The 19,582-nt window shown below is 51.3% G+C and overlaps 1 protein-coding gene across 1 annotated transcript in view; it reads right to left on the minus strand.

The window, feature by feature from the left end:
• TECTA (tectorin alpha) overlaps positions 1-19,582 on the minus strand; it is a 107,428-nt gene that overhangs the window by 75,027 nt on the left and 12,819 nt on the right. The window contains 3 exon segments of the mRNA XM_023744715.1: positions 4,730-5,303; positions 6,723-7,315; positions 9,498-10,068. Of these exon segments, the coding sequence (XP_023600483.1) occupies positions 4,730-5,303; positions 6,723-7,315; positions 9,498-10,068 (1,738 nt within the window).

Below are 19,582 nucleotides of genomic sequence, written 5' to 3' on the forward strand. Positions count from 1 at the left end.
CCCCGGAAAGCCTTCACAAAGCTGAATCCTACCCATTCTCCACGTTTTATTTCTTCCTGCACTTCTGCTTAGAAGTGTCTGTAATAGATCAAGTCTCTGAGTCACAGAACTCAGCACATCCTATATAATAAAGATGTAATATGCAAATTGACCATCACACCCTCACACAAGATGGCCACCCCCATGTGGGCACAAGATGGCCACCACAAGATGGCCGGCAGGGGAGGGCAGTTGTGGGCAATCAGGCCAGCAGGGGAGGGCAGTTGGGGGGGGACCAGGCCTGCAGGGGAGGGCAAGTAGGGGTGACCAGGCCTGCAGGGGAGGGCAGTTGTGGGGACCAGGCCTGCAGGGGAGGGCAGTTAGGGGTGACCAGGCCTGCAGGGGAGGGCAGTTGTCAGCGACCAGGCCTGCAGGAGAGGGCAGTTGGGGTGACCAGGCTGGCAGTGGAGCAGTTAGGTGTCAATCAGTCCAGCAGAGGAGTGGTTAAGGGGTGATCAGGCTGGCAGGCAGAAGCGGTTAGGAGTAATCAGGCAGGCAGGCAGGCGAGCGGTTGGGAGCCAACAGTCTCAGATTATGAGAGGGATGTCCAACTGCCGGTTTAACCCAATTGGACATCCGGCAGTCAGACATCCCCCAAGGGGTCCCAGATTGGATAGGGTGCAGGCTGGGCTGAGGGACACCTCCCCCCCCCGCCCCACCAGTGCACAAGTTTCATGCACTGGACCTCTAGTCTATAATAAAAAAAGGGTAATATACTAATTAGACTGGACGTCCTCCGGACGTCATTCTGGCCATCCTTCCTGATAAAGCTGGGGCCGGAGGGTAGCCAGCCTGGGTCCCGGATACCTGCAGGCATCTGGAGGAGGGAAGCAGCCCTAGTCCCAGGTGCCTGCAGGCAGCCAGAGGAGGGAAGCCTGGGTCCCGGGTGCCAGAGGGAAGCCGGTACCGGCAGCAGGGGAAAGGAAAGCCTACTCTTGCATGAATTTTCATGCATCAGGCCTCTAGTAAATAATGCGGCACACGCTGCTCATCATGAAGTTTCAGGTAACCTTCCCATTCTCTGTATTATTTTAGTTTGTTAAAATTTGACTTGGGAAGAGACAAATCCAGGAGCACAGAAGAAATCTACCTACAGTCCGTGTACTCTAACAACCTGTGAAAAGTCCCCACTGCCTCCTGGGAGAGTAAGATCTTGCCTTTGAAACTTTTTTTGAGCTCTTGTGCACACGATTACTCCTTCATAGTGTCTCAGAACCCAGGGACATGAAGGGGAATACTGAGAATTAACTTGATGGCAATGAGAGCTCTGCCCACAGTACCAGCTCAGCAGCCCCACACTAAGTGCTGACAGAATCATCTTCTTTCCTGGGCTGAAGGCCTCCTGCACACCCTGACCACACCTCCACACAGTGGAGGAGCTGACATCTGGCTCATCACTGATTAAATATGTCTGTAGGAGGGATCTTCACATTTGTCTCTAACTTAGGAATGTTATAACACTGACTACAGGTTTATGGTGACAGCAAATCACATGACATCTATATGGCTCACGTTTCATGACTTACCTTGTTGTCTGGATCTGTCTGAAAGCCCGGGACAGACCGACGTAAGCAATAAACATCCCCTGGCCCTGAAATGCCTCTGGGAGTTGTTTCAACAAGAGGGCTGGTCGAAGTATCTAAGCACTGAGCAGGGGTTGTCTCTCTAAATCCAAGGGAGACCTAACCCCCATTCTGCAAGACCCCGCCAGGTGAACCCCTCAGTACCCAGGGATGTGCTTCATCCAGGGCACACATTCCAGTTCTCCCGACCAGACCCATGTCCCCCAGGTCTGGACGAGACATCCTAGAGGACATCTCTCATTTGAATCATGGCCTTTCGCCCCAAGAAACCAGGCTTCTGTCCAACGTCTCTCTCTATAAGAGGTGCTTCCCAGAGCTTCCTCCAGCGCTGCAGGCCCAGCTAGGGGTGGTGAGTAGCCATCACGTCTGGGAAAAGAGAACCCCTCACCCTCTGGCTGCACTCACTTCACACACAGTGCCACCAGGCTGTCCCGTCAGCACCCACAGCCCAGGAGCACTCCCTCTGGGTGGGAGCTCCCATCTAACAGATGGCACAGACATAGCCTGGCAGCAAGGTGTCCTTGGCCTGGGGCAGATCAGCAAGTCCTTGCCGTGCGGACTGGAGCAAGAACAGAGAGTGTCTTAGATAAACTGGAGACAGCACAGAGGAGTAGGAGGAAGTGGGTTAAAAGGAAGGCTTTGGGGCGTATTAGAAGGTTTGACGAGATGTGCTGGTCAGTGGAAACCTTGGAACCCTTCTCCCTGTGAGTGGCTTTATGGAAAGAGCACGCGCCCCAAATTCCAGCTTCAGGACTCACAGCATCTGCTACCAACTCCTCCCAAGTGCGGTAAGGCGCGCCAGGTTTACATCGCCCTTTCCTGAGACCCCAGCCACCAAGCACTCCCTGTGCACCTCCAACTTCCAAAGCTCAGAAACCAGAGGTTTAAATAGAGGTGCATGCGTGTGCGTGCATGCGTGTGCGTGTGTGCGCGCGTGTGTGTTAGTTCTTAGTTCTAAGATACCTCTGTTGAAAGGCTTGGAGATAAAGCAAGAATACTCCAATAGCAATGGGTAAGCTTCACCCAGATCTTGTTTTCTAATACATTCCCCACCAAAAGGAACCGGGCTTCTTGGACTAATGGTAGATTCTAGTCTAGGACTGGGGAGGTTAAGAGATGAGTGTGAAATATTTTTTATGCAGAAAGTAAGGAAATGAATGAGGCATGCCCCAAGGACATCGGTGGCAACATGAAGGGGCTTCCACAGGCCGAGACTGGAACAGCTTTAACAGTAAAGTTATTGATAGATGTAATATAAGATATGAATTATTAAGAGAATCAGAGATCTGTGTATCTATATTGATAAGAGAGACAGATGCCTGAGACAAGTAGACGGATGGATGGATGAAGGGCACACAAAGAGAAGGAGAGAGGGATGGAGCTGGAAACCATCCATTCGTAACCATGGCTACCGGCTGACACACACTGAAACGTGAAGGGTGCGATGACATGCAGGATACTTGCATGGTCTTCAAGTGTCTCTTCACAGATTGCTCATGATTTGCAAGAGAAAAGACATAATGACCACAGAGTAGAGACATTTGACAACATCAGGGTATCCATCTGCTGATCACCCACGAGAGGAATAGAGTGCGCCCCTGGTGGCGATGATGCTGGGAGAAAACGCACAGGCCCGCTGCAGGAGTCTGCGTGGGGATCACCACAGAACCTCATCATGAGAAAATACCAAGCCCAGCTGGGGGCCATCCCACTTGTAAAAGGGGGAGGCTGTGTTCTTTAAAAGCGACAATGTCGGGAAAGGCAAACAAAGCCAAGGAATCGTCCAGCTGGACGGAAACGAAAGGGGCAGGAAAACTAAACGCGACGTCGGTCCTGGACTAGGTCTGCATGGAGGGGATAAAAAAGCATAAAGGACACGACTGCGCCACTTTTAAAAAGGAAATGTGGATGTTAAATTATGACATCAATATTAACTTTCCTAACTGTGATTCTGTAAATGAGGTTCATTATTGTAAGGAAATAACACTAAATTATTTAGGACAAAAGGGCATGATGCATGCAACTTATTTTCAAGTGGAGAGAGAGAGTAAGAGAGAATGAAAAGCAAATGGGGCAAAATACTAACACTAGGTTAGTCTGGTTTAAGGTATATACATATTCTTGCAACTTTTCTGTAATTGAGGTTATTTCAAAATAAAATATTTAAAAATAAACAAGCCTCGGGAGGAAGAAATAAAACGGAAAGAAATAAAGAAATGTAGAGGATGGGATCTTAACGGTGGCGTTGGTTCTGGTTCAGGGCCCAGCTTTTTGGTGAGAAAGGGGTGGGTGCTCCCGGCACTCCTCCTATTTTCCATGTGACTCCTCCCAGTGGCTCCCACAGAACCAAGAGTGTCTGATGTCAGGTGATCCCAGCAATTGTTCTAACTGAGACCATTCCTGCCACTGCCTGCGGAGAAGGGTCAGAGACCCTGGGGACCAGCAAGGTGAGATTCTCCAAGGAGCCACTGCCAAGTGTGCCCCAGGGAACAGCGCGATCTCTACTCCGAAAAAGCACCCCGACTGGCCACCTGCTATGGCAACAACTGGACCTTCCTTGCCAAGAGAGAAGGCACCATGCGAACCATGACCACAAAGCGCCCTCGTCCTAGGCCATGATGTGTGCTCTGCTAGATAAAACCGCCAGCCAAAAGGTGGCTAATTGTGCCCTGGCCGGTTTGGCTCAATGGATCGAGCATCCGCCTGAAGACCAAAGGGTCCCGGGTTCGATTCCAATCAAGGGCACGTACCACAGTTGCAGGCTCCTCCCCGGCCCAGGCCCTGGTTGGGGTCCATGCCCTGGTTGGGGTCCGTGCAAGAGGCAACCAATTGATGCCGTCAATATTTCCCTCTCTCGTCCACTCTCTCTGAAAATCTGTTGGCGAATGGCTCGCAGTGAAGAGCTGCTGTGCAATTGGGAACAAAACTGAAGGTGTCGAACCATTGGTTTCCGACTCCGGAAGGTGCTCAGGAATCAGATGGGCCTGGAGCTCCCTCGGCAGGAAAGAGCCCAAGAGAGCCCCGCAGCCCCGCGGCCCCGCGCCCCCGCGCCCCCGCGCCCCCGCGGCCCCGCGCCCCCGCGCCCCCGCGCCCCCGAGCTCACTTACGGCAGAAGTCGTAGGTGCGCCAGGGCCCCACCTCCACGTCGGCGTTCTTGCAGGCGCCAGCGTAGCGGGCCACGGCGTCGCAGAGCTCGGACAGGTTGCCGCCGCTCTGGCAGAGGCGGAAGAGGCAGGTGCGGTAGTAGGCGGTGGCGTTGACCACGCCGTGGCACTCCAGGAACGAGCTGTTGGACGGGTCGTTGATGACGCCGCAGCGCGCGCGGCTGCGGTAGAGCTTGAGCAGCTCCGAGTCGTTGCCGCAGGCCTTGAGCAGGTCCCCGCACTCGCCGTTGCAGATTTCCTCGAAGGTGGTCCAGCTCTCCAGGAACACGGCCAGGTTGTCCGTGCACTTGCCGTTGGGGAGGCAGAACTCGTCGCTGGCGTTGGCGTTGAAGAAGCCGCACAGGCCGCCGGTGCAGTTGAAGTAGACGGTGGACAGGCGCACGTACAGCAGCCCCGAGGCCCAGTACTGCACGCTCACCACGCCCTTGGACTCCACCGTCGTGCTGTTCTGGGTCCGGTGAACCTCCAGCTTCCCCGAGAGGTGGAAGAAAGGCAGTTCCACCTCCTGGCCGTTCACCTGCAAGAGCAGGCCCCGCGGTCAGTGCCGGCGCAGGGGCCAGAGGCCGGGCGGGACCAGCCAGCCCTGCAGGAGCCGCAGACAGGCAGCTGGACCCACAGAGGATCGTTGTGCCTTTGTTGCTGTGTTGCTGGACCCTCTGACACAGCACATTCGCTGTGTATGTCCTTAGGGACGGACGCTCAGCTGGCCCCAAACCAAAGGGAAATGGGCGAAGGTGTCCTCCCCGCGCGGCTGCCGCCAGCCACCTGTCCACAGACAGAGCCCCTTCCCCCAGCTCCCGGCTCCTCCCTTCCCCTTTGGGCCTGGCTTTGCCTGTGCCCCTCGCCCCCGCATGTGGTACGTGTCTCATTATCTTGCTGTCCATCCACCTGTCTGTTCTTTTAATAAATGAGTCCCTGCAGTGTCAGTAGGGATGAAACACAGTCCCTGTGGGTGTGTTTTATGTCCTGTGCTGTGTTGCTTCCACTTCTGTTTCCTAAATGAAACGTCATGTGATGTTAAGAAATGCATGTCGGACTGGGAGGAGGGAGCCGCTCCCCCACCCCTCCTGTCACTCCAGCTCGACCACTACGTACCTGTGAGGCCCCATTTCTGAGGTAGCCTGTTGGGATCTTTATGTAGAAAAGAGGAGCTGCACTAGATTATTCCTACAATTCCTCCTAGAACTAATCATCTGTAAGTATAGATGCCTAATCCTGGGTGTTTTAGACTAGGTCCAAGGGGCAAGAGGTGCCGTGGTGGGCACCCTTTGCCTCACCCCATATAGATTCCTGTTATAGGCAGGAGAGTCAGTATAGGACAGGGCCTGCCTGGGCTTGACTCTTGTGGCTGTGTGTCCCTGAGGAAGTTACTAAACCTCTCTGTGCCTCAGTTTTCTCATCTGTAAAATGAGGATAATAAAATATACTTGACAGGATTAAATGTGATCCTGCTGCCTGGCCCGCAGGACTCAGTGATTGAGCATCCACCTGTGAACCAGGAGGTCACAGTGTGATTTCCTGTCATGGTACGTGTCTGGGTTGCAGTCTCGATCCCCAGTGTGGGGCCTACAGGAGGCAGCTGATTAATGATTCTCTATCATCATTGATGTTTCTCTTTCTCTCTCCCTTCTCCCTTCCTCTCTGAAATAAACATATTTAAAATAAATAAATGTGATACTAGTTAGAGTAGTGCTTGGCGTATCAGACAGGTCCTATGAGTGTTTGCTATTCTGAAGAGCTGGTCCTGCTACATCTGTCTGGTTCCCTCCATTTTCCACCTAGTGGACTCTTATTCGGTGCCCGTAGTTAGACAATGTTTGCATTTTTGGAGTCACTGACTTTCTAGAATCCACTCCTGGTCGGAGGCAAACAGGCAAACCCGAAGGACACGCTCAGCCTGTGACTCCGGGAAGCCCTCGGGCAGCAGGGGTCTTACCTTGACTTCCGAGGCCCCGACCCCTCCGATCTTAACCTCCTGGTTGGCCACCAGGATCCGGAGGCCTCGCAGCCCGGCAGGCCCTCCGTCGGGCTTCTTCTTGTTGATGTCAATCTCCAAGTACTCGGGCTGCTCGGGGCAGGTCCTGAGCACCGTGTAGGAGAACTCGGCGGGGAAGGCGAAGGCGGCGCCATCGAAGGTGTGCAGCACCTGGTCCTGGCTGAGCAGGCACACGGTCTCGCGCCGGGGGAAGCAGCCGCGGTGGCCCTGCTCCACGGTGCACACCTCGTCGGCACGGCAGGTCCGGTTGAAGCAGTACACGTCGCCGCCCTCCTCGCACAGGCACTGCACTGTGCAGTTGGCCGTGGCCCAGAAGAACTCCCCCAGAGTGTAGTAGCGGCCGTCGAAGTCGCAGCCGCACTCGTGCAGTGGGACGCACTGGCTGGCACTGAGGACGAAGCCATCATTGCACTCACAGCCCTCTGTGCAGGGCGAGGCGCAGGTCTGCGAGGCCGTGAGGTCTGCGCACGTGTCCGGGCAGCTGCTGGTGCACACAGAGTAGTGGCTGAAGCTGGGGCACTGCACCGTGGATACTGGTGTGGGGAGAGAAGAAAGTAGGACAGCAAGGTCAGTGACCTGGGGGATGAAGCTGGGAGCCACATGCATGCACAGGGGCCACAGGAGCCACATGCACCAGAGCCTGGAGGAAAAGCACTCCTCCCACTTCACTCCCAGAATGAGGGCCGAGTAGGAAGAGAAGCTGGAGGCTGTGTCTGTGGAAACAAACTCAGCTGCTTCCTTAGTAACCATGGAGCCTGGGGACGCACTTGTGGACTTTGGCTCTCATCCCACCATCTTGACCGAAATTAAACGGCAGGTTTCCATCCTAACCAGACTGTAGATTATTCAACATAGATTTGTTGTTTGGTGACCTACAACCATTAAGCTATTTTAAGATCTTCAACTGATGGGCATATAAGTTGTTCTGATTTTAAAGGTCATGGCCCATTCTTAGGAGGAAATACATTCAACTTGTAGGAGAAATGAAAAAAAGTAACTGTTAGAGAAGTAATTTGAAAACATCAAATTCCTAACAGAGACCAAAGAAGACTGGGACCATGGATCCTCTGGCACACGGGGAATAAGGAAGCGCCTGGCGATCTGCACAGACTTGTGTCTGGGCTGCAAGTAGGACCAGTGCCATCTGATGGCCCCTCTGGCCTTAGAGATGGTCCGTTCTCACTTTAAGGATATCAGAGTCTATGTAAACGTCTTGATTGGGTTGATTCCAACAGGCAGGGGCTCAAGGGCCTGATAAACTAGCTCCTTAATTCAATATGATTCATCCCCCGCTGACCTTAGAGAGAGGGAGAGGGAGGGAAGGGGGAGGGAGGGAGAGAAGGAGAGAGAGGAGAGAGAGAAATGTGGAGAGTAGTACCACTGGACAAAATAGTCATTCTAGGCAAGAATTTGGTTGGCAGTTTGGATGTTCTTGGACTATAAAAGGATCAAAGCAACGCCAAATTCAATTTAAGTTTAATCAGAACTTGGATGCTCCAGACATAATAGACGGGCCAGTTTAAGGAAAAGGAGTACACTCTGTCTTAGTGGTGTGACCGGTACTCAAAGAAATGAATCTGATACATGGTGATGGATGTGAATTCAACCTATACTAGTGAATGAAAATCTCACTCTGGCCTTGGAACTTACATTTTTAAATCTTCTCACCTCCGTAGCACTCTCAAATGCATGGATTAGAATTTCCTGTTTCCTCATATGGAGAAAACCAAGGACCAGGAAAGAAACAAAATTCCGAGTGGCTTGTCTCTGTTTGCTTGTTCTAAAAGTTTGCATAACTAGGAAAGGAGGCGGGGTTTAAGTGGGCCAGAAGGAAAGAAAAACGAGATAACTAAATGGTACAAAATGCTTCGTCCAAAAGGGTAATTCAAAGGAAACCGCTTCCCCACGCTGCTGGGCCCAGCCTCACACGGGCATTTTAGCAAAAGGGCTTCTCCCTGGCCTGCCTGCTTCCACTGGCACCGCCTCCTCCACCACCAGCAGCAGGTCAGCTGCGAGCGAGCGAGAGACACAGAACTAAAGGGGCTGAACGTGGGGGAGAGCGAGCCGGGGACAAAGGCTGTTGGTCCTGTGGGAAGTGCGTCACTGACCAAAGGCTGGTTTGACCACACGGCCAATGTCTGCATTTACTCAGCAGCCACCTGCGCTTCTGAAAGCCCCTCCTGCTGGACTCTGAGACGGCCCCCTGCTGCAGGGCCTTCCTTGCCAAGCATTCCTGCCACGCCTTTCATGTTCCCAGACCATTTTGGCTCATCAGTAGTTTCTGGCTATCGTATCAGGTGGGGTACACGTAAAGATCCTTTTACACTTCGTTCTTTCTTTTGTTTTGTTTTGTTAATCCTCACCTGAGGATATTTTTCCATTGAATTTTAGGGAGAGTGGAAGAGAGAGGGAAAGACAGAGAGAAACATCGATGTGAGAGAAACACATCGATTGGTTCCTCTTGCACGTGCCCTGACCAGGGCCTGGGCTGGGGAGAAGCCTGCAACTGAGGTGCGTGCCCTTGACTGTAATCAAACCCGGGACCCTTTGGTCTGCAGGCCGATGCTCTATCCACTGAGCCAAACTGGCCAGGGCCAGTTCATTCTTTATAATTTGTGATATTTCAACCTCACCTCCACTGTTGGACAATCCTAACAAGGAGGTTTCCCAGGAGCCCTCTCCCTGTCCTCCTAGTGGGATAGGACGTCAGCTTACCACACCCAGTCTGGAGGCGCCAGTCTCCGATCGGAATGCCGAGGGCTTGGCACACGAGGGCATAGGCCTGGATGGCTTGGCAGAGGAGAGTCCCGTTGTCCCTCACGCTGCACAGGTCATACACGCAGCTGTGCACGAAGGCCGTGGGGTCCACCACGGTGCCGCACTCCCACAGGGGCCCGTCTGTCTTGTTGAGGAAGCCGCAGTAGTCGGGGCCGAAGTACAGGGCCTCGGTGGCCGTGTCGCACTGGGTGCAGTTGTCCACGCAGCCCGAGTCGCATAGCCACTCAGCATGGTAGACCCGCCAGCTCTCTCCCAGATCCAGCACAGACATGGCCGGCCTACCGTCCGGGCGGAGGAAGTCGTCCAGCGGGTTCTTGTTGTAGTTCCCACAGAGCCCGCAGGTGGAGTTGGTGTAGGAGCCCGGGATGGAGATGGAGGCGTAGTGCTGGCCATCAAACGTCACTAAGAGCCCAAAATCTGTTTCCACGGCAGTGGACATGCCACTCTGGTAGATTTTCACAGCCCCCAAGTCTAAGGTGATGGGCAAAGAAGTCACTAGATCATTCACCTGCCAACAACAATGACAGCAAAAGGCAGGTGAGCCAGGGCCGGGCATTGGTTCCAGCCAGTGTCAGGAAGGGAAGGCAGGTGACTCAGCACCACAGGGAGCACGGTGCCCCACTGCCTGGGCTCTGGGCTGGCCTCCTAGGAAGGTGCAGGCCTGGGGAACCCTCGAGGCCAGGCTGGTGTGGGCCAGCTGAGCACTGGGTGACCCTGAAGCTGTGACAAACGCACATTGCTAGTGCCACTCTGGACTTCTTGGGGTCCAGGTGGTTGTCACTCTTCCTGCTGGCTCCAGGGCTAGCTAGCTTCAAGTCTCTTCTTGAAAAACTAGTTGCCTCATCTTCCCTCTTTATTCCTCTAAATCCAATCTTTAAATCCTAGCTGGAGTCACTATTTTCCATTCCACCCTTAGTGCACTCAGCACTCCAGGCCCTCCTCCCGCTGACGGCGTGCTGGAAACTGCTCCCCATGACGCAGTGTCGAGACTGTCCCGGTGTTATTTTCCAGCTGTTTTGCCCTGTCATTTCCTGGTATCAGGATTATTCAACAACAACAAATGTGAGCACTGTGTTAGGAGTTGAGAAATAAGGAATAAAAAAGAGGATTGCCCCTGCCTCTCCCGAGCGCTCAGTCCCCCGGGGAAGAGGGCCAGGGATGGTATTTATAATACACGGTTTGAAGTATGTGTTAATAGGTGATGCAATTGGAGAACAGGACATGAATTCGTAATCCAGCCTGAGGAAGCCATAGAAAGCTTTCCAGTTGGAATCAAGTCTAACCTGGGTCTTTAAAGAGAAACAGAAGTGGCCAAAGAAAGGCTGGGGGCAGGGAATTCTGGGATAAAAGAATAAAGGCAGGTGGGATGGGCATCGGGGCGTTACTGGGCAGCAGAGAGAAGGGGTAGACAGAAATGAAGCTGGAGACGGGGGCGTGGCCCATTCACTCAGCACATACCAACTCAGCCTTTTCTGGGTACTAAGCCCTGTCCTAAGAGCCGGGGGTTACCAACAAGTGGAAATCCTTGCATCGCGGAGCTTATATTTCAGTTGAAGAGACCAACAACAAACAAAATAAACAGGAAAAAATATGTAAGTATGTCAGAAAAATGTTCTGCAGGAAATAAAGCAGGGAACATGGGTCAAAAGTAGTAGGAAAGAGGGTTTCTAATTTCAAATAGGGTCATCAGGGAAGACTTCGCCGGGAAAGGGACGTCTGAGGTGAGGAAGCAAACCATGCTGTCATCTGGGGTGAAAGTGGCTCATGAAGCGTGGACAGCCAGGCCCTGAGGGGTAGCGTGCAGGGACTCCCAGGGCCTCAGGGGCCGGTGTGACAGTAATGGAGAGAGCAAGGCGATGGCCGATAATGCCAAAGAGAGAAGAGCAGCCAGAACAGGCAGAGCCATTCAGCTACTGTGAAGACCTCGGCTTTGAGCAAGATGAAGTTAAGAGGGTGCCTAGAGCAAAGGATCAACATGATCTGACTTCCATGTTTAGAAAATGGCTTGGGCTTCTGTGTTGGAAACAGGCCTTGGAGTGCCTTTAAAGCCGTGCTTTAAAACCAAACAAAATCCCACAGAAATGAAACCCAAAAAACTTGCATTTCTCTTCTTTAAGGAGAGTCCACAAAGGTTTAGAAAAAGGAAATGACATAGTCAGACTTGCATTTCAGAAAGTCCATGCTGGCCAGCATGAAGGACACAACGATGTATGTCAAAATTAGAAGCAGAGCAACCAGATGGACAACTGCTGCTAGAACCCAGGGGTGATGGCGGAATTACATGGAGAAAGAGGGATAGTCATGGGGTGCACTCAGCAGGAGCTGGTGGGGTTTTGTAGTGAGGAGTGAGAAATGGGGGGAGAATCAAGAGTGAGGCCCAAAAGTCTGGCTCACTTGAGCAGGTGGCTTGATTAAGTCTCCAACAGGAGAGTGAATTGTCTTCTCTTTCACACTTCACATGCCTAGAACCTAAAGAGGTCACATTCGTGGGCTGAGGTTGAATGGCAAGTCCATGGTGGAACTGACTGTAAGTGCATGTACGCTTCCCAAGCTGATTTCTGGCAGACAAGGATAAGGGTCTTCTGAATTGTCTAGGAGGTGAGACAACAGACTGTCCACGATCACTCCCAAGAGTTACCATGGCACTATCATGTGCAATTCTCTGTCTCTATACTTAAGGGGGGGAAAGAGACAAGAAAAATATACTCAAGAAATAAGTTGTCCAGAGATCAAAGATGGCAGCAGAGTAGGTGGCAGCTACACTCACTTCCTCCCAGGACCAAACTGGAACTACAACTGAAGTCTAGAGCAATCATCATAAATAACCAACTGAACAGAAGTGTCATAACCAAGGATGTACAGAAGAAGCCACATCGAGACAGTAGGAAAGGTGGCAACACATGAAGGGCTGGCCCTGCTCCCACGGGCAGTGGCTGAGATTCCGAGGGGCATCTCAGGTACAAAGGTTCCCCCTGAGGAGCGTGGGTCACAACACGGTGCCAAGCTCCCCAGCCCAGAGCCCCAGAGCTGGGATGAGGCACCCACATAACATCTGGCTGTGAAAAGCAGCAGGGGCTGTCTGCCAGGGAGAGAGGGGAGTCTGCTAGAGACACAGGCACCCTTTTAAAGGGCCAGTGCACAAAATCTCATTTGCAGCCACTTACCTTTGGCTCAGGGAGAAGCAGACTAGAGTCTTGTGAAGAAAGACTGCGGATTGTGGCTCTGGGGAAAGAGCTGAAGGGACGGCCACCAAGATCCCAGTGCTGAGTCCCTCTCCCACACCACAGACATCAACTTTCTTGGGTGGAGCACTCCCCTCCTTGCAGCATCAGCCGACAGAGCGTGTGCCCTGCTGAGGAGTCAGTTGCCTGGGCCCAGGTGTAGAGATCAGGACATATTCAAGGGGTGTCAGTGAGAGAGCAGTGTGGCTTTGGGTGGTGGACTTTCTCTTCACTTTCCTGTGAAACTGACTGGCGCCTGCCTTTCATAGGAGATCTGCTAGCCCCACCCTCCCGACTCCTGGTCACCACACCCTGCTGAGCATGGGCTGCCCAGGAGGTCTGTACAAATCCAAGACAGACTGAGTTGTGTGGCTGTGGGGCAAGGGCCACCCCCACCTTTCCCCAAGCCTCATCTGCACCTCACCCTCTGAAAAGATCCACTAGCCCAGTGGTCGGCAAAATGCGGCTCGCAAGCCACATGCGGCTCTTTGGCCCCTTGAGTGTGGCTCTTCCACAAAATACCGACTTCTGCTCATGGGCCACGAAGTTTCAATCGCACTGTACATGCATGCCCGCACGTGGTATTTTGTGGAAGAGCCACACTCAAGGGGCCAAAGAGCCGCATGTAGCTCGAGAGCCACGGTTTGCCGACCACTGCACTAGCCCCACCCTCATGCCTCCTGGTGGCACTGTCCTACCAGCCTAGGACTCCTGGGAGAATCTGGGACAGACTGAGCTAAGTGACTCTAGGATGGAGGCCATCATATTTCCTTTCCTCACCTGACTCATGCAGAGCCTCCCTTCACATGGCTAAATCTCGGTCTGTTTGGGCCTGATAAACTCTGTTGGCATTACCCTGATGACTCCCTGAAACCCTGCCCCAGCACAAAGGTCTGTGGGCACATGGCAGGCAGCAGCTGGACTTGGTGCATCCTGGGACTTTGGCTGAGTGGCCTCAGACCCAGCACTGGCACTGAGCTTGAGACTGTATCAATTTGGTGAACATTTCTCACCCCTGTCTGGTGACTCACTGAGAACCTGCACTATGCAACTCGAATTTCACCAGAAGTTCTTTCAGAGACCAAGCCAAACAGGTAGCCGGCAAGCAAAGGCAGGTGTAGGTAGATCTCGCGGTGTTTGGGACTTTTGCTGATCTGCCCACGTGCTCAGTGCTGGTGGAACCAACCTAGATGTGCAGTTTGGTCATTCCCACGCACACCAATGCCCAGCAGAGGCAGCCACAAAGTGTAAATAGCTTTGTAACTCCAAACAGGTTTTCCAGGACTAGACACAGGCAGTGACTGACATGACCACCAAAGTCCCTCCCAAAGGCCAGTGGCCAGCTTCAGACAACATCAAAGTAGAATCCAATTAGTTTTATAAGTGGGATATCCAAAGGGAGATCTTGACAGGCATCAGACCATGCTGAGGTGAATTCTGCTTCCTGTCGTGAGCACCTGCTCGACAGCTCCTTCACTGTGGTTGGGGTCAATCCTCACAGTCAACCAGCCCAAGTTTACTCCACATGTGAACAGGCCAATAGAAATCAAGACTCAATAACAACATGAGGGCTCACATAACTCACACAAGAGGCGTTTCTAGAGCACCAGGCTTAGATGATCAAGGGGACTGCACCGTTGGGTCCCATAAGACATCTACTACATAAGGCCACACTATCAAGAGAGGGAGAGATAGCAGATCTACCTCGTACACCGTAAGAAAAACACACAGAGAGGCAGCCAAAGCAGGGAAACAAAGAAACATGTCAAAAAGGAAAGGCAGGATAAATCTCAAAAAAGAAAAAAAGAAAAAAAAACTAAATGAAATAGAGGTAAGCAATTTGCCAGACACAGATTTAAAAAAAAATGGTTATAAGGATGTTGAAAGAACTTAGTAAGAATTTCAACAGCATGAAAAAGGACATAGAAATCATGGAAAACAACCAGTCAGAAATGAAGAATACAATATTTGAAATAAAGAATACACTAGAAAGAATAAAGAATAGGCTGGATGAAGCAGAGGACTGAATCAGTGATTTGGAACAAAACAAGAGAGAAGAAAACACCAAACCAGAGCAGCAAAAGAAAAAAGATTTAAAAAGAATGAGGATAGGTTAAAAGGGAACTTTGGGACAACATGAAATGTAACAACATTCACATCATAGGAGTATCAGAAGGAGAAAAACAGGAGTAAGGGGTAGAGAACCTGTTAAAAGAAATGGCAGAAAACTTCCCTAACCTGGTGAAGGAAAAATTCATACCAGTTCAAGAGGTACAGGTAACCAAAAGAGATGAACCCAAGACACATACACCAAGACACATCATAATTGAAATGGCAAAGATTAAAGAGAGAGAAAATCATAAAGGCAGCAAGAGAGAAACAGTCAGTTACCTATAAGGGAGCTCCCATAAGACTGTCAGATGATTTCTCAGCAGAAACACTTCAGGACAGAAGAGATTGGTATGAAGTACTCAGAGTAATGAAAAGCAAGGACTTGAATCCAAGACTACTCTATCCAGCAAGGCTATCATTAAAAGCTGAAGAAGAAATAAAGAGCTTCCCAGACCCCCCCAAAAAAGAAAAAAGGCTAAAGGAGTACATTACTACCAAACTAGCATTGTGAGAAAAGTTAAAGTCACTATTTAAGAAGAAGAAGAAATACGATTAGAGAGGAATATAGGTATAAAGAAATTATGATAATAAATAAGTCCTCATGGATAATAAGCTAAAATGTAAATGGATTAAGTGATCCAATCAAAACATATAGCAGTGTGGATAACAAAACAATCCATAGCAGTGTGTATAACAAAACATGACCCATATATATGCTATCTACAAGAGACTCACTTCATAACAAAAGACTCACACAGGATGAAAGTGAAGTGATGGGAAAAATTTTCCATGCATTTGGAAATGAAAAAAAAAGCAGGGGTAGCAATACTTACTAGTATATCTGAGAAAACAGAGTTCAAAACAAAGGGCATAGCAAAAGACAAAGAAGGTCACTACATAATACTAAAGGGATGGATCCAACAACAGAATGTAACTTAGGTAAACACATATGTACCCAATATAGAAGCACCTAAAAAATATATATTTTTAAAACTCTTGAAGTACTTAAAGGGAGAGATTGACAGCAACATAGCCACAGTGGAGGACTTTAACACATTGCTGACATCACTGGTAAGTCTTTGAGACAAAAAAATCAACAAGGAAACAGCAACTTTAAAGGACACAATGGATCAGATGGATTTAATTGATCTTTCCAGAACATTTTATCCCACAGCAACAGAATATACATTCTTCTCAAGAGCACATGGAGCGTCGTCAAAGACAGACCTCATGTTAGGACACAATATAAGTCTAACCAAATTTAAGAAGATTGGAATCATATGCAGCATCTTCTCAGATCACAACGGCATGAAACTAGAAATCAGCTACAATAAAAAAAACACCTCAAAAACATTCAAACACATGGAAGCTAATAGCATGCTCAATGGTTGCCAGTGAAATCAAAGAAGAAATAAAAAATGACCAGCAAACAAGTGAAAATGAACACACAACAACCCAACATCTATGGGACACAGTGAAAACAGTTTTGAGAGGAAAGTTCATAGCATTTCAGGTCTACCTCAAGAAGCAAGAAAAATCTTGCAAAAGCCATTTCACCATACATCTAAAAGAACTATAAAAACCCCACAGTAAGTAGAAGGAAGGAAATACCAAAGAGCAGAGCAGAAATAAATAATATAGACATGAAAAAAATACAAAAGATGAATGAAACCAGAGCTGGTTCTTTGAAAAGATAAACTTGATGAACCTTTTGCCAGACTCATCAGGAAACAAAGAGAGAGGACCCAAATATATAAAAGCAGAAATGAAGAGGCCAAGTAACAACTGACATCACAGAAATACAAAGAATAGTAAGAAAAGACAATGATCAACTATACACCAATAAACTGGCCCAAATGAACAAATTTCTAGAAAAATACAATCTTCCAAAACAAAATCAGGAAGAACTAGGAAACCTGAGTAGACTGATATTAACTAATGAAATGGAAGTAGTAATTTTTAAAAAAATCCCAGCAAACAAAAGTCCTGGACCAGATGGTTTCACAAGTTACCAACATTTAAAGAAGAACTAGCACCTGTCGTCCTCAAGGTATCCCCAAAAAATCACGGGGCGGGAAGACTTCCAAGCTCTCTTTACGAGGCCAGCATCACCCTAATTCCAAAACCCATAAAGACTCCACTAGGAAAGGGTCAGCTGCATGTCCCTTACTAATGCTCTTCTCTCACAGAAGCGTCTGCTAACAGAGGGTAGGGTCTGCCTCCCCGGAGCAGCACCACGGGTAGAGTCTCTGGGTCCTGCCACAGTCCCCCAGCTTCTCTGCGTTGGGTCTTGCCCCACGCAGGCCGACTCTGTCCCAGGCCCACCACAGGCGCTGGGATCGCCAGCTGACAGCTTTTTCCTGGCATCAGTGCTCATGCACCCCGTTCTCTCATACAAGTCTCTGTGTCTGTAGCTCACAGTGCTGGGAGCAGCACTCCCAGAGAACTCTCCCCACCCCCCACCCCTACCCCCATGGATGGTGGATCGCATTTCATTCCTCCATCTACATATCCCAGAGCCCTCAACTCTCAGTTAACCAGTGGTTGGTCAATCTCCCCTCTGTGCCTCTAGTCTTCTCCCAGTATTCTAGCCATTTCCCTGTTTGGGGGTGTCTCTCCCAGCATGTGGGCCGAGACATGGTTAGGAGAGAAGTCCAAGCGTAGGGCTTAGAATGGAAAGAGACTTGGGTGGCGATGTCAACGTGGGAACGAGCAAATACTGAGCAGCCACAGCGTGCCAAGCTCTGTACGAGAAATCGCAGGTGTGGCCGTTCTAGTTCGTCCTCATGACAGCCTCCGAAGGTTCCACTCACCTCCCTCTTTTGCAGGTGAGGAGAGTAAGGTCCAGGGCTCAAGGGACAGGGAGAGGACAGGCTCTCGGCCGCTGCTCACAGCTCTGCTCTCCTGCTCCCTCCCCCCAGGGCTCAGCACAGGAGCCACATCCACCCTCCAGCCCCAGAGTCCTGCCTCCTCGACAGTTTCACCCATTTTACCAAAAGAGAAAATTAAGCTCAAAAAGGCCACTCAGTGGCCGTCGTGGCACAGGTGCTGAGCAGCTCTGACCCGGCCCAGATCCTCTCCACCAGATGCTAACTGGCCTCGGCTTCTCCCAGAGCCTGAGCCCTCGGGTGCACCTGGGTGGGGGTGTGGGGGGGGGGGCGGGAAACCGAGGAGGGTTAGCTGGAAGGCGGTGTTTATTCTGTGGGCCTCCGGCTGGCTCCCTTTGGTCCCCACTGGCACATAGAAGCCGACCTTGTTTATTTTGCTACTTGAGAACAGTTCAAAGGGGGAAATCCATAGACAGATGCAGGCCCTCCCTCTGAGGAGAGAGGAGGCCGCCCCAGCCTGGCCCCCGTGTCTGAAGAAGTCCGCTGTCTCACAGGCGGATGGGACTCTCCCTGCTTCCTGCCCCTCTCCCTGCCTGTCCCCACCTCACCCGGGTGGGCGCTCTGCCATCCACCCAGCAGCCGCCCCCGAAGAGCAGGTTTATTCAGAGAAACTTGGAAGCCATTTGGCAAGAGGAAAAGGAAGCCATTGTTAGCTTGCAGTTGGAGTCACATAACCTTTTCTTTCTAAAACATTTACATTCACATCCACGCCTCCCATTGCTACAGGACATTAGGAATCTGCCCGACACCCGGACGATAGGAAAGAGCCGTGCAGTCAGCAGAGCTGCTGGCCCTTTCCTTCTTAAAAAAAAGTCTGACTGTGAGCAAGAAAGAATCTCCTTCAGAAAGGAGAGTGGGAAAGCATGAAGCTCCTTTTTGCTGCAGATGTTATGCCCCTCACCCCGGAATGCAGCAGTAGGGGGCGCTACTGAGCCCGTTCCAGCTGGAAAATGCGAGCCTCCATCTCCGAGGACACTCGCAGGGCCCACAGGGCCGGGCAACACGGTGTGAACTCCCAGGGGACTCTCACCCCGCCGCCTGACTCCTCCCTTTGCTCGAAAAGACAGACTGCCCCAGGGAGCCTAGCCCAGCAGCAGCCCTGGTGAGAGCGCCCTTCCGACGGGGACCTGCTGGCTCCGTGGGCCCAGGAAGGCAGGCCAGGAAGCAGCATGCGCTCCTCCATCCTGCCTCTCGTTGAACATGTTGCATCCATTTGAACCACAACACTTTTTTTTAAAGAAAGAAATCCCAGCATTGGCGTCAGGTCTGCTCGGTGACCTCTGTGATGACCTCCCCGGTGGGGGATTAAGGACTGCACGCGATTTCAGCCATCAACCCCTCGGGGTCTTGGTTATTGTTACTTGAATAAATATCTGGTTTCGATGAGTCTTCATGAACAAACATGAAAGCTGGGGCCCCCACACGTTGAGGAGCTGCTGTGGCCTCTCGCGCAGCCTCCTGCGTCACTGCACCTGCCTGCACCCGGGACAGCGGCAAGGCCATTGCATTTACCAAACAGGCCAGCAGAGCAGGGCCTCTGGCTTCAGGCGGGAGTGGGGGGGGGGGGGGGGGCTCTGCCGTCTGGGCAGCGGAACTGGGCTCTCCCTGCCGGGCTGACTGCGGAGGCCACAGCCCTCCCGGCGCCTCGCAGGGCGCCTCTGAGACAACCATCTGCTTGGAGGTTTCTCTGTGGATGCAGCAACGGGATGGGTGGTGGGGACTGTCAATCAAAGCCTGCACTGGGTGGTGGGTGTGACTGTGTTCACACCATCTCCACAGCGTGGCCACGTGGCTACCACTT

This window comes from Myotis lucifugus, unplaced genomic scaffold (genome assembly GCF_000147115.1).
Source record: "Myotis lucifugus unplaced genomic scaffold, Myoluc2.0 scaffold_484, whole genome shotgun sequence".
Lineage (NCBI taxonomy): Eukaryota > Metazoa > Chordata > Mammalia > Chiroptera > Vespertilionidae > Myotis > Myotis lucifugus.